The sequence below is a fragment of the Rhinolophus hipposideros genome (assembly GCF_964194185.1).
Source record: "Rhinolophus hipposideros genome assembly, chromosome: 6".
NCBI classification, from domain to species: Eukaryota; Metazoa; Chordata; class Mammalia; order Chiroptera; family Rhinolophidae; genus Rhinolophus; species Rhinolophus hipposideros.
In genome coordinates, this window is record NC_138052.1 from 46,698,356 (window position 1) to 46,714,007 (window position 15,652).

General features: G+C 37.8%; 1 protein-coding gene across 2 annotated transcripts; it reads left to right on the forward strand.

Moving 5' to 3' along the window:
• Positions 1 to 108: 108 nt before the first annotated feature.
• PHOSPHO2 (phosphatase, orphan 2) lies at positions 109 to 14,699 on the forward strand. Of its 2 annotated transcripts, XR_013993560.1 has the most exons (5): positions 109 to 273; positions 790 to 823; positions 2,525 to 2,690; positions 9,593 to 10,731; positions 12,853 to 14,699. XR_013993560.1 is itself a non-coding variant. In XM_081052222.1 (3 exons), exon 2 carries the CDS (start codon positions 9,619 to 9,621, stop codon positions 10,342 to 10,344), a length of 726 nt encoding a protein of 241 aa, XP_080908348.1. In that variant the 5' UTR covers positions 2,553 to 2,690; positions 9,593 to 9,618; the 3' UTR covers positions 10,345 to 10,731; positions 12,853 to 14,699. The 2 variants fall into 2 exon arrangements, 1 of the variants encoding a protein (XP_080908348.1); XM_081052222.1 differs by lacking the exons at positions 109 to 273; positions 790 to 823 and having other exon boundaries at positions 2,553 to 2,690.
• Positions 14,700 to 15,652: the final 953 nt, after the last annotated feature.

Genomic DNA, 15,652 nt, shown 5'->3' on the forward strand with positions numbered 1-15,652 from the left:
CCGCAGTCTGCAGAGGGGCTGGAGAGCCTAGGCTGCGCCTGCGCGGGAAGCCGCGGCCGGGCGTGCGAATGAGCCGGCCCCGCCCACCGACGTGCGCGGGACCACTCCGCGGGAGCGGGGCGGGGCTGAGGCGCTTCCGGACGCCCGGCCGGGGCCGCTGAGGAGCCCGAGGGAGCCCGCTCGGCCTGGTGTTTCCGTTCTAATTCACTGCGTGCCTCGCGCGGGACGACCCCACGTCGTTTCAGGCGCTTATCTTCCCGGCGAGCCTCACAGGTGTGTGGGAGAGCGGGGCCTCGGCTTGGGTGCGTGCGGCCCACAGACCTCCTCGCGGCTGTAAAGGGGAAGGGCAAAGCCCGCCCTGAGCTAGGAAACCCAGGGATTAATGGACAGAAAACCTACTTTTAAGTACTGTGGTTACTTTGGTTTCTAAGGCATGATCCGGGCTAGCTGGGACTTAGCTGTTTAAAATACAGGAATGCTAAAACTTGGATGTTGTCTCAGAACATGCACGTTAGGACCTTTAAGATATTTTAAATTGCTTGGTAAATACAGTAAATTGAACGTATTTGGGGGACCTCTAAGGACAAAAAAAAAATCTGTTAAGAGTAGATGGTGGGCTTGGTTTCAAAAGATCCTTTTCTAACACATCAAGGTACAAATTGTTTCGTTACAAGCTAGTTAGCTACGGCGTGCACACATTAGGCACCCGGTTGGAGTCGCTCAGAATGAAAGGAGGTAAAATTATTAATCGCTAAACTTCTAACACATAGTTGTACTATTTTTCTTCAGGTGTTCTATCAGATGTTCCACCGTAATAATGCTAGTAAGTATGAAAGTATTAATAAAATATTTGTTGACAGAAATTAGTTCTTGCACATACAACGTTGGTGGGGATTTTTGGAAGCGTAGTGTTTAAAATGTCAAGAACTGGGAGAGGTCAGAGATTTTATCCTCCTTGCATACTAACAACTGGACGTAGCTTGCCACAGTTCTGTGGAAGATGCGGACCTGGATTACATCAGGTACACCTGAATTAGATGCAGAGGTGAAGTACAGCGGTAGCCGGAATCGCAGCAGTTTTGCCCCAGTCTCCACAGGATGATGTAAAGAAGGCCAGAAGTCCCCTGCACATGGAGTTAGGTTAAGGAACCCAAATCTTGATTACAATGAATAATAAACATGCCTTTCAAGGCTGTTTTCTATACACGCATTTTTGAGACAATCGTCTAGAGCAGGGGTGTCCAAACTGCGGCGCGCAATCCATTTTTTGTTGGCCCACAGCAAATTCCAAAAATATATTTAGTTTACTTAAATAAACCAGGTGAGACAATATATACTTCACCTCGAGTGAGTGGCCCGGCTGTTTGTGTATTTTACCGCATATGGCCCTTGGTGAACAACGTTGAAAAAAGTTTGGACACCCCTGGTCTAGAGCAAAGAGCAGTGAGTGCTTTGCTTGTAAGACAGGCAGAACCCTTAGAGACCCACGGAGAATTACCTTCCAATAAAAATTCTCTGGAATTTTTTACTGAATTGCTTACAAAAAGTATTGAGTCATATGAGATTTGATGTCAGGAAGTTGCCAATTTGACATGGTTGTCTGATATAATTTGACTTCCTACGCCTTTTTCTAGCTCTAACCCATGGATCTTCAGAGCCAGCTCAATCCAGAGTTAGTTAGCTCTCTAATACATCTGCTCCTTTTTTTTCTTTGTTAAGAAATTCAGAAGATAGCATGCGAGTATACGCTTTGATGTAAAACAGACTTTAAATTATTTTGGAGAAAAAAATCAGTGTAGAAAAAGATTGCACAACAATTGAATCACCCATGCTCCTACCACTGTATACACAGACACTTATTTTTTAAAAAACAAAAATGGCATTATACTAGGCATATTTTTGTGATTTGCTTGTTTAATTTAAACTGAACATCTTTGCTTTTACTGGCTAAATATTCCATTATATGGCTATCACATACATATCTTATTTAACAAGTATATCTTATCCCCAGTTTGATGTCTGTGTAATTTCTAGTTTTTATTATTGTTAGAAGTACATAGGTTATTATTAGACTATGGAAACATTGTGGATATACCAAATATACAATGCACATGCTTTTGAAGAGAATAGTTAATAACTATTTTGGGAATTTTAACAAATTGGTTTCAAAATAGATTTATATTAAAACTAAATCTTTGTGCACACCTAATTTTTGGAGACATCTCAAGTACAGCACTAAACCTTTTAATGTTTACTGACATTAGAATATCGTCTTTGTCTATAATTTAACAAGTGAAAAGAAAAAAATAGAATCTGGAAATCTCAACATAGTCAGCCTAACACTTGGGATTTTATCTATTGGATAACAACATATTTACGTAACATACCCTGTTTTGTATATAAAGTTTCTGTTTAATCAAAAATTTGTTTCTCCCATTGCCAATAGGTGCTTTTCTGATGTAGAGAAAATAGCATAATTAGAAAACAAATTAAAAAATATCTTACATACTCTTATTAATTTTAGGAGTTAAGAGGTCTCCATTCCTTTGCTCCTAACCAGAGGACTTTGTTTCCTGCATATGGAGTAGGAGTAATGTTGGTTAGAAACTGACTGTTGTTTAAAACTGAAGATTGTCCTGACTGATAGAACTTTATGGTGAAGTAAGATTGTGTTGGAAATACTAAGTTGGGTAAGTATTTTTAATAAAGTTTTATGTTGAATGCTGAAGAAAAGACAAATATAAAAAGATCTGAAATTCAGAAAGTTTGACTTTTAGATAGAAATTAATAGCAGTGGAACTATGTCAACTTCAGGCTTATGATACATCTTAGTTTTAGGTTAATAGTTCAGGAATTTCAGTAATTTGTGGCTAATTAAATATAAGCTTGAGATAGTTTTTAACCAACAGTGAGTTCCATTTGAAATAAAATGGTTAATTACGTATAAATTCAGAATACTTAAAAAGCATGTTTAACTTGAAATATACCTAGGTACAGTACTAATGTGATTGTCAACTATGCCTTATTGCTACTTATTGTATTGTTTCTGTGGGAAAGTGAATTCTGCACTTCAATCTATGGGAGCTAGTCAGACACCTGGATTAGACATTTAGAGATACAAAGATCCAGAGTATCAGAATATTATATACCATCTAAATTCATACCACAGTAGATACCCCTCTAGGTTATTCTCCAGATCTCCTTATTTTTATTTTTCAATTACAGTTAACGTACAATGTTATATTAGTTTCAGGTGTACCACATAGTTTTAGACATTTATGTACCTTACGGAATGATCACCCTGATAAGCCTTCTACCCCTTGACTCCATACATAGTCATTATATAGGGAATAATCATTATTCCCTATGCTGTCCTTTACATCCCTCTGACTATTTTTATTTTTATAAGTGGTAATTTGTACTTCTTAATCCCTTTCACCTTTCTCACCCAGCCCCTCCAACCTCCCTCCCATCTTGCGACCATCAGTTCATTCTCTGTATCTATGAGTTTGTTTCTATTTTGTTTGTTCATTTGTTTTGGTTTTTAGATTACAGGTATCAGTTAAATTATATGGTATTTGTCTTTGTCTGATTTATTTCACTTAGCATAATACCCTCTGTGTCCATCCATGTTGTTGCAAATGGTAAGATTTCATTCTTTTTTATGACTAATACTCCATTCTTCTTTATTCATTCACTATTTTTTTCTTTATTCATTCACTATTATTCACCACTTCTTCTTTATTCATTCGTCTGTCAATGAACACTTAGGTTGCCTCCATATCTTGGCTATTATTAATAATGCTATTGACTGTATTCCCTGTGTTCTACTTTATATCCCGTGACCATATGTGTGTGTGTGTGTGTGTGTGTGTGTGTATAGTTATTTTAATTATATTTGACATTCAATATTATATCAGTTTCAGGTGTACAATGCAGTGGTTAGGCATTTATACAATTTATGAAGTGATCCTCCCAGTAAGTCTAGTATCCATCTGATACCATACATAGTTTTTACAACATTATTGACTATATCACCCATACAGTATTTCACATCCCCGTGACTGTTTTGTGACTAACCAATTTGTATTTCCTAATCCTTTCACCTTTCTCACCCACCCTAAACACCCCTCCCATCTGGCAACTATCAGTTTGTTCTCTGCATCTATGACTGTTTCTATTTTATTTGCTTGTTTATTCTGTTCTTTAGATTCCACATATAAGTGAGATCATATCGTATATGTCTTTCTCAGTCTTATTTCACGCAGCATAATATCCTCTAGATCCATCCATGTTGTTGCAAATGATAAGATTTCATTCTTTTCTATGGCTGAGTAATATTCCATTGAATATATGTACCACTTCTTCATTATCCCTTTGTCTGTCAATGAACACTTAGGTTGCCTACATACTTTAGCTATTGTTAATAATGCTACAGTGAACATACGGATGCATATATCTTTTCAAATTAGTGCTTTAGACTTCTAAAACAGAAAATAAATTCTACCCAGAAGTGGAATTGCTGGGTGATTTTTAATTGGGGACCCTCCATACTGTTTTCCATAGTGGCTGTACCAGTTTATAATCCCACAAACAGTGCACGAGGGTTCTCTTTTCTACACATCCTCACCAGCACTTGTTTATTGATTCATTGATGATAGCCATTCTGACAGGTGTGAGGTGATATCTCATTGTGCTTTTAATTTGCACTTCTCTGAGGATTAGTGATGTTGATCATCTTTTCATGTGTCTATTGGCCATCTGTATGTCCTCTTTAGAGAATGTCTCTTTAGGCCCTCTGTCCATTTTTTAATCAGATTGTTGAGTTGTTTTTGTTTTTGTTTTGTTTTTTGGTGTTAGGTTGTAGTTGTATGAGTTCCTTATATATTTTGGATATTAACCCCTTATTGGATCTGTCATTGGCAAATATGTTTTCCCATTCAGTAGGTTGTCTTTTTATTTGTTGATGGTTTCCTTGGCTGTGCAAAAACTTTTTTGTTTGATGTAGTCCCATTTGTTTATTTTTCCTTTTGTTTCCCCTGCCCAAGGGTATATATCCAAAAAATATTGCGAAACTCATACTGCTTATCTTTCCTTCTAGGAGTTTCATGGTTTCAGGTCTTACATTTAATCTTTAATACATTTTGAGTTTACTATTGTATATGGTGTAAGAAAGGGGTGTCATTTCCTTTTCTTCTATGTATCTATCCAGTTTTCCCGATACCTATTATTGAAGAGATTGTCATTACCCTATTGTATATTATTGCTTCCTTTCTCATAGAATAATTGACTATATAGGCATGGATTTATTTCCAGGGTCTCTGTTCTGTTCCATTGATCTGTGTCTGTTTTTATGCCAGTACCATGCTGTTTTGATTACTATAGCCTTGTAGTATAGTTTGATATCAGGAAGTGTGATATCTCCAACTTTGTTCTTCTTTCTCAGTATTGCTTTGGCTCTTCAGGATCTTTTGTGGTTCCATATAAATTTTAGGGTTATTTATTCTAGCTCTATGGAAAATGCCATTGTTATTTTGATAGGGATTGCATTGAATGTGTAGATTACTCAGTATGGACATTTTAACAATATTAATTCTTCCTATCTGTGAGCATGGTATATCCTTTCATTGGTTTGTATCCTCTTCAATTTCTTTCTTCAGTGTCTTATAGTTTTTCAAGTACAGGTTTTTTACCTCCTTGGTTAAATTTATTCCTAGGTATTCTTTTTGATGCAACTGTAAATGAGATTGTTTTCTTAATTTTTAAATTTCTCTTTCTGATACTTCATTAGTGGTATATTAAAATGCAAATGATTTCTGAATATTAATTTAATATACTGTTACTTTACTGAATTCCTTTATTAATTGTAATAGTTTTTTTGGTGAGATCTTTGGAGTTCTTTCTGTATGGTATCATGTCATCTGAAAAATGACAGTTTTACTTCTTCCTTTCCAATTAGGATACCTTTTATTTATTTTTCTTGTCTGTGGCTAGGACTTCTAATATGACGTTAAATAAAAGTGGTAAGAGTGGGCATCCTTGTCTTGTTCCTGATCTTAAAGGGAAAACTTTCAGACAGGCCTTATGTAGAAGGTGTCCTGTGGGGCCCAGTGGTGCAGTTTCCCTGGTTACCTGAGCCAGGTGATCAGGAGTGTCCCCTCTATAGGTTGTGTGTGCCCTCCTGTTGTAGTTGGGTTTCAATTGCTGATGGCATGTTAATGGGTGGGGTTGACCCTCAGGCTAACTGGTTGTGAGGGCTGGCTGTGACTACAGTGGGTGAGCTGTTGTGCGGGGGCTGACCCCAAAGAGTGGGAGTCGCTTTAGCAGGGCTCTGTTGCCAGCTGAGTCCATCCTTCCCTTTGGGTGTGTCATTTGTGGAGCTAGTTAGGTGGGGCACTGGTGCAATCTGAATCTGCCCCCCAAGTGTGTTGGGTCAAGGTCATCTGCCGCTTGTGCCAAGCTTGGGTCCACTTGGTAGGAACTACAAAGTTATCTGCGGTTGGTTGTCACTTGTGCTGGGCCTTAAGATGCTTGGGAGAGGCTATGCTGCGAACCAAGGCTAGCTGCCACTTGTGCTGGGCATAGCATCCTTTGGTGGGCACTACGATGTGAGCTGAAACCACCTACCACTTGTGCCAGGCTTGAGGCTGTTTAGTTGTAGCTACGTTACACTCTAAGACTAACCTCTGCTTATGCCAGTTTTGGGGCCATCTGATGGGAGTTACAATGCAAATTGAGACCAGTCACCACTTGTGCTGGGCTTAGGGATCCTAGGCAGGAGCTACACTGCATGCCAAGGCCGGCTGCTGCTTGTTTGGGATTTGTGGACCTTTGAGAACATCTGCAGCGCAAGTCTAGGACAGCCACTATTCTTTTGGGGTTTGCAGTCCTTTGAGTCTGTAGCATGAGCCAAGGCAGGACACTCCTGTGGAGTTGCTGCAGGAAGAGGCCAGGCCTGGTGAGTGAGTTGAGTGGGGCTGGTTCTCAGGGAATCACCAGGGTGGGGCAAATGATATGAGCCAGTTTAACAGAGATCACAGCTTTGGCACGTGCCTGTACCAGGCCAATTGGGTGAAAGAATAGCCCAACAAGGAAAACGGTGTCTGCCAGCAGTTCTGTCAGAGTTGCCCTGACCCCTGCCCCTCCAGCCCTCACCATGAAATGAGTAAATTTAGTTCCTCCTTGTATGTCCCTGGCACTTTTCAAGCTGCTGAACTTGTGCTTGAGCTTAGAGTAAGTGAGTTTGTAGGTGAGTGAATCTATCCGTGGGCCCTTTAAGAACAGCACCTTGGTCTCTAGCAGCCCTTTGTCTTCCTTAGATGCCATCTCTGCTAGTTTTCACAGTTTGCCTTCAGCTGAGGAGCCTGGTGTGGGCCTGCGACCCCTCTCTTCTCAGTGGGGACCTCCATAGCCCAGGCATTCCTCCTGTTTCTTAATCTCTACACTGTGGATAAGGGACCTGCCTGTTTCATGTCTCCACTCCTCCTACCTATCTCAATGTAGCTTCTTCTTTATATCCTTAGTTATAGGAATTCTGTTCAGCTAGTCCGCAGGTGTTTCTCAGGGAAGGTGGTTCTATAATTTAGTTTTATGTGTGATGTGATCATAGGTGGAGGTGAGCACAGTTTACCTTCTTTGCCATCTTGACCAGAAATCCAGATATTCTAACCTGAAAGATACCAAATACTTACTCTTATATGGGTCATGAGCTCTATTCTCAGTTTCACCTACTAGATGTCTGTCGTTATAAATCAGAGAATAAATGTGGTTAAATGCCATGTTTTCCATTTTTAATTGCTCTCTTCTTTTTCTTATTTGTGGGGTTCTTCACAAATTTAGAACTTTTTGCTAAAACCTCAGAATGGTTATAAAATAGATCACAGATTTAATATTGTACTTAATGTGTACTTTGTGACTAATGAGTGTTTTCATATAATTAAACATATTTTCATCAAAATAACCATAGTATTTTATTTTTAAACAGTTTTTAAATATTCTATGTGTTACACACTAGAGTGTGGTATTTAAAAGCATGAACTTTGGAGCCAAGCCAACCTGAGTCCAAATTCCAGCTCTGCCGTTTAACTGATACTTAACCAACTTGGGCTACTTAACTAATATTTGGGCTCCAGTTTACATATTTTTAAGATGAGGATAATTCCTACTTAAAAGGGTTTTGACAGTTAAATGAGATGATAATTATAAAGTCTTTAGTCCAGTGCCTGGTGTATAGTAATATTTTTAGTATTACTCTTTTTTAAAAAATTTTTTTGTCTATACATACTAATTGTAGCTTTTGTTTGCATAATCTATAATTATCATTTTTACATGATAATTTTCAACCATACCATCTGTTGACCAATTCTTTTCTCTTTAAATTTATAATTAACAAGCTTCATTATCTTTTAATGTAAATAGAGATTTAAGTAATTGTCACATCTTAAGCAATATGATTACTCAGGTATATCCAGATTATTTGGCACTCCAGAGCTAAACTACCTAGAGAAAATGTCAGTAAATGTGAAAATTGTTAATAAAAATTACTATTAGTCTAGAAGAACTGAATTGTCCTCCACTTCAAGTAATATGTTTAGAATTTCAAGTACAGCATCAAGCAACCATTTAGTTATAGCATTGGCATTGACACTAGAAATTAATTTCAAGCTGAACACCTTTTAAAAAATTATTTAAAGTTTGCAAGATTTCATGTTATATTAAATTTGGTCCGAATTTTGGTTAGTACACAGAGAGTCAATATTATACATGACCTGTTAGTTAACATGAAGATTATTGTAAATATTTTAAGCTAATCGATTTGACTATGCTTGATAAAAACAATGAGAATGATTAGCCTACATTTTTTTCTGTATCTTTTTTTTTTTCCCTTTGGGGATTATTGGGGAACAGTGTGATTTTTCCAGATGTCAGATTGTTGTTTTTCAATCTAGTTGTGGGGGGCGCAGCTCAGCTCCAAGTCAAGTCGTTTTCAATCTAGTTATGGAGGGCACAGCTCACTGGCCCATGTGAGACTCGAACTGGTGACCTTGGTGTTATGAGCACCACGCTCTAACCACTGCGCCAACCGGACCCCCACTGGCGGCCCAGCTCCAAGCTCAAGCCGTTGTTTTCACTTTAGTTGTAGAGGGTACAGTTCACTGGCCCATGTGGGAATTGAACCGGCAACCTTGTTGTTAAGAGCTCACGCTCTAACCAACTGAGCCATCTGGCCGCCCCTTTTCTATATTCTTTTAAAACTTTTCTAAATTAGACTGTAAGAGAATAATTGTTTCATTACTTCTCTCAGTGGGCAGCTGTATAGTTTAATTCTGAATGGTCAAGGAACAATTTCCACAGGAATATAATAATACTGTGAGTATCCTTTTTAGATATTCTGTTTTCCATTCACTTAGAATATTCAAATGTGAAAACTTTACTTCTTAGGAAAAAAGTGCTTAAATGGTGTCTTAAAATGCTTAATCATTTTAATTTGTTTATATGTTTTAGCAGATTAACACTCAATAATGTTTGCTAAATAAATATAATAGCTAGATATGTGAAACAGAGTGTTTAGGGAATATTTTTTCTTTTTCAGAGTAACCCAAATCTGTTTCTGGAACCATGAAAATTTTGCTGGTTTTTGACTTTGACAATACAATCATAGATGACAACAGTGACACCTGGATTGTACGATGTGCTCCAGAGAAAAAGCTTCCTATTGAACTAAAAGATTCTTATAAAAAAGGATTTTGGACAGAATTTATGGGCAGAGTCTTCAAGTACTTGGGAGATGAAGGTGTGAGAGAAGATGAAATGAAAAGAGCAGTAACATCAATGCCTTTCACTTCAGGAATGGTGGAACTTTTAAACTTTATAAGAAAGAACAAAGATAAGTTTGATTGCATCATTATTTCGGATTCAAATTCAATCTTCATAGATTGGGTTTTAGAAGCAACCGATTTTCATGATGTATTTGATAAAGTGTTTACAAATCCAGCAGCTTTTGATGGCAGTGGTCGTCTCACTGTGGAAAATTATCATGCTCATTCTTGCTATAGGTGTCCCAAAAATCTTTGCAAAAATGTAGTTTTGGTAGAATTTGTAGATAAACAATTACAACAGGGAGTGAATTATACGCGAATTGTTTATATTGGTGATGGTGGAAATGATCTTTGTCCAGTAACCTTTTTAAAGAAGAATGATGTTGCGATGCCACGGAAAGGATATACTTTGCAGAAAACTCTTTCCAGAATGTCTCAAAATCTTGAGCCTATGGAATATTGTGTTGTAGCTTGGTCTTCAGGTGTTGAAGTAATTTCTCATTTACAATTTCTAATAAAGGAGTAATATGCCAACAATTAAAATGTGTGTTAGTTAAGTACAGCAGCATAAAACTAAAACTCCAAATACCAGTAGCTTAAGACAAAGAAAGATTTTTTTTCCTCTCACTTAAAAATTCCAGAGGTAGGTATCTCAAGGCTCCTGTGTTGCTCTACCAACTTCCAGTATTTGGCTTCCAACTTATGATCCAAGATTGTTGTCCCAACTCCAGCCCTCACATCAATATTATGGTCAGCAAGAAGGAAGGCAGTGAGTTGCACGCTCATTTAAATTGCATTGGCCAAAATGGCACAATGTCCCCACCTAACTATAAGGAAGAATGAAAAATATCACTTTTATTCCAGATGGTCATATGCCTGGGAAAAATTGGAAAAAAAGGAGTACAGAATTGAGGTAAGTGTGACTAGCGGTCTCTACCAAAGGTGCATGATAGAGAGATTACACATTTTTTAAATTCTCAGAGAAAGTAGTCATAATTTTACTCTCTTAGATATTTATTTCAAAACCATGTCTACTAGTTATGTATCTTTAAAAAAAGCCCAGGGGCCAGCCAGGTGGCTCAGGCGGTTAGAGCTCCGTGCTCCTAACACCTAAGGCTGCCAGTTTGATTCCCACACGGGCCAGTGGGCTCTCAACTACAGGGTTGCTGGTTCAATTCCTCGAGTCCCGCAAGGAATAGTGGGCTCTGCTCCCTGCAACCTAAATTGAACACGGCACCTTGAGCTGAGCTGCCGCTGAGCTCCCAGCTGGTTCAGTTGGTTAGAGCGCGTCCTCTCAACCACAAAGTTACCAGTTCGACTCCCGCAAGGGATGGTGGGCTGTGCCCCCTTCAACTAACAACGGCAACTGGACCTGGAGCTGAGCTGCACCCTCCACAACTAAGACTGAAAAGACAGCGATTTTACTTGGAGAAACTCCTGGAAGTACACGCTATTCCCTAATAAAGTCCTGTTCCCCTTCCCCAATAAAAAATCTTTTTTTAAAAAAAAGCCCAATGCTTTATTCATATAAGAATAAAAGACCCCCAAATATACTGGGGGTGCCAAAAAATGTGTACACATGACTTGTATTCATCTTTGTTATCGGTACATATTGAGTATTAAATTTTAATACAATTTTTTCCTTAAAATGTGTATACATTTTTTTGACAACCTCAATATAATGTTCTCCCAAATCTGTGTATTTTAGAGATAAGGATGCAGTACCTGTTGCCCAAGTTGTCATCAATTTCAGGCTTTCCTTTTGAGATTAAATGCAAATTAATGTTTTTGAAATATTTTAAATTAACATCAGTATCACAACTATAACTCCAGTATGCTGGCTTAGTCAGTGTGTTATTTCTACTGGTCAATGCACTCTTGAATGATATATGTAATTTGTAGGAATACTCAACATTTAAGAGACCTTTTTATATAGGGACAGTAGCAAAATACCAGGTGATCTAAAAAGATTTATAATTCCATGTTAATTTCTAGGCTCCCATGTTTTAAGCATATATGTCCATTATGTAATAATATTAAGGATTTTCTTTTTATGTTATAGAAAGCTCTGGAAATAGAAGTGTTCAATATAATTTAGTGGGGAAAAATGATACTTTTTAATTTTTTCAGGTTGGAAAAGTAAATCTCTGTTTTGCTTTACATTTTTAGGTTAGATTATGTTTAAATATATTTACTCCTATACATTATCATTATAGATTATCATCTCTACATGTGGAGGCCAGTGACAAATTACAAATTATGGAAGTAAATAATAATAATAAGACTTTTATTTATAATAATGGTAGAGCAAGTAATTTGGACCAGATCTTCTAATGAGCACATCTAGAAAAGCTGATAGCTTGAAAACATTTTTAAAAATATGTGCTTAAAGACATGAGAGAGCAAACAACAATGAACAATTGCTACGGAAGCACAGAAACGTAGGTAGGTGAGCTGATTTTCCCTAGAAGTGTTAGCTGATTCTGTAAGTGGTGTTTGAGATGCTCAGTGGCTATCTTGACAATCACATGGTATCAGGGGAAGAGGCATTGGGGTATGTGGCCTGCAGTGATAAAACCCTTCCCCTTAACTTTGAATCAGAATCCCAAAAGGAATTAGAGTTGCCCACTAGGGGTAAAAATGATCCAGAAGTATACATACCTGCCAAGGGTGGCAGCTCAGCTTTGAATACTCTTTCCCTGAAATTGGATTGAGGTTAAGATTTTTAGAGCTCCCAGGTGCATGGCAGAAGCAAATCTAAATTACCTCAAGAGAATGTTAACATCCTAGGAATGGTGGACAGATTCTAGGATGGCCCCCCCCCATTATCCCTGTATCCTGGTATTCCTTGTTTGTGTGTAAAGGAGGGGGCATGTGACTTGCTTCTAATCAATAGGATACCACAAAGATGATGGGATGTTATCATAGGATACCACAAAGATGATGGGATGTAAGATAATTATACATGATTATATTATATCATATTCTTATTCCCATCTTGTTAAGGAACTCTCTTCTCTCATTGATTTTGAAGCGATGTTGTAAAGCACCTGTTGTGTACTGCTCTTCAGAGAGGGCCACATGGCGAGCAACTGAGGATGGCCTCCAGCCAACAGCAAGAAATAATCTCTGGTCCAGCAGTCTACAAGGAACTGAATGCTGCAACCGTGTGAGCCTGAAAGTGAATCCTTCTCCAGCGGAGCCTCAGCTGATACACAGCCCAGGCTGACACTATGATTGCAGCCTGTGAGACGGTGAAACAGAATCCCCAGCTAAGCTGTGCTTGGACTCCTGATCCACAGGACCCATGAGATGATAAATGTGTGTTGTTTTAAGACACTGAGTTTGGGGTAATACTGTTATACAGCAATAGAAAATTAATGCAATAGGTCTCAAAATTATAAACAGTTTTGCAAGTACACTGTAAGTCACACAAAAAAATAGCCATACCAAGAGACATGATTGAACACCAGTAGAAACTTCCATTTAAACAGATATGAAGGACATCCAGATTCAGAATTTTCAGACACAAACTAAAGTTAGGAGAATTTTGGCAAAGAATTGAAAATTATTAAGAAAAAATACAATATGGAAATACTAATGCTGAAAATTACTATGACTGACATTAGAATCTTGATGGATTTCACAGTAGAACAGATATAGCTGAAGAGAGAATTAACAAATGAACACAAGTTAGAAAAAAATATCCAGAATGATGTAGAAAGATATCAAATAATGAAAATACAGAAAAGTAGGAGACATAGAAGATACAGTAAGATCTAACATAGGAATTCAGTGTCCAGAAGGAAAGGAGTAAGAAAATAATGACAGAACTTTACAAAGCTGATACAAGTCATTAAACTACAGATTCAAGAACCCCCAACAGGATAAAAAGAAAACAACATGAAATCACATCATTGTAAAACTGCTGATAACCAAATATGGAAAAAGCATAAAGTAGCCAGAAAAAAAAAGATGACATTGAAAGGAACAACAAACAGCTGGTATTCTTTCTTAAATGTTTGGTAGAATTCAACAGTAAAGCCATCTAGGCGTGGAGTTTTCTTTGTTGGAAGGTTTTTAGCTAGTAATTCAATTTCTTTAATAGATATAGGACTATTCAGTTTGTATAGTTTTTATCACATAATCTTTGGTAGTTGACAGTATTTGTTATCTATTGCTGCATAGTGAATCACCTCAAAATTTAACAGCTTAAAACTAAGCATTAATTACCTCACAGTTTCTGTGGGTCAGGAATTCAGGAGCACTTAGCTGGGTTGTTCTGGCTCAGGATCTCAAATGGGTCAAGATGTGTACAAGGCGCAGAAGTCATGGAAGCTTGACTAGGGCTGGTGGATCTGCTTGCAAGGTGGCTCCTTCACATGGCTTTCTACAGAAGGCCTCAGTGTCTCACAGATTATTATCAGTAAGTCTCAATTTATTGTTGGTTGTTGGCAGGAGGCCTCAATTTCCAACCACATGGGCCTCTCCAAAGAGCTGCTTAAGTGTCCTAAGGACATGGTTTGTTGCCAAGTGAGCAATCTGAGAGGGCCAAAAAGGAAACCACAATGTTATTTGTGACCTAGTCTCAGAAGTTATATATCATTACTTCTGCCATATTCTAGTTGTTAAAACAGAACAATAAGTGCTCAAAAGAAGGAGAATTAGACTTCCCCTTTGAAGGAGGAGTCAAAGTGTGGACATACTTTAAAATCACCATAGTGTCTCTTGAGGATTTTGTCTATTTCATGTAAGTTGTGAAATTTATGGACATAATATTTGTCATGTTCCCTTATTAACACTTTAATTTTTCATTGAACACCCGTATGCTTACTATCTAGATTTTACCATTAACATTTTACTCTGCTTGTTTTATCACGTATCATCCATCCCGCTATTTGTGTTTTTTTTTCTTTTGCCTTTTTAACATAAGCATTGTTCTTCCCCTTTGCGTCTTTATTTCCTAGTGGATCAAACCCAGTGCGTCTCAGGGTCTGATTGGAACTCAAATGTCTTCCAGTTCTGTATGATCTGTCGAAATTATTTAACTTATAGTTCTGAGGTCATTCTTTGCCCAGATTTATGGAGTTTCACCCTATGCATGTATGGCTTAGTATTCTGTCACAGACTGAAGGGGACATCTCCCCTTCCAGATTTCTGGAATTCTCTTAATTTAGCTCCTTCCTGTCTCATATTCTGCCCTACAAATTCCAGCCACTTCTGCCTCCCCAAACTTATTTCCATCTCCTCAACTCAGCGAGACCACCATAGTCTGCCAGGGATTCCCTCTTCCTGTACCGTGAGCTAGAAAGTGTCTCCAGGCAGAAATACAAGCAATTATAGGGCTGCTTCATCTGTTTCCTTTCTCTTAGGGATCACAGTCCTGCGCCACTTGTTCAATGCCTGAAAACTGTTATTTTATGTACTTTGTCCAGTTTCCTTATTGTTTATAGTGGGAGAGTTGGGTTAGTCCCAGTTCCTGCAGAAGCAGAAATTTTATCTCATTTTACACTTCTAATACAACATGGTGGTGAAAAGAAACAACAACAAAAAAAAACCTGCTATGGATTAGAAGATCTGAATTTAAGTTCAAGCCCTGAATTGCATAAATTACTAGCCTTTCAATACCTCAACTTCTTTATCTGTTAAATGGAGATAATAATAGTACCTATCTCCTAAGATTGTTTTGAAGGTTTACTGAATTAAGCATTGTATTAGTTTACGGTAGCTACTAACAAATTAAACTGGGTGGCTTAAAACAATAGAAATTTATTGTCTCATAGTTCCAAAGGCCAAAAGTTCAAAACAGTTTCACTGGGCTGAAGTCACGATGT

Coding starts and splice junctions, on each gene's coding strand:
- PHOSPHO2 (XM_081052222.1), top strand. CDS start 9,619: ATGAAAATTTTGCTGGTTTTTGACTTTGACAATACAATCATAGATGAC.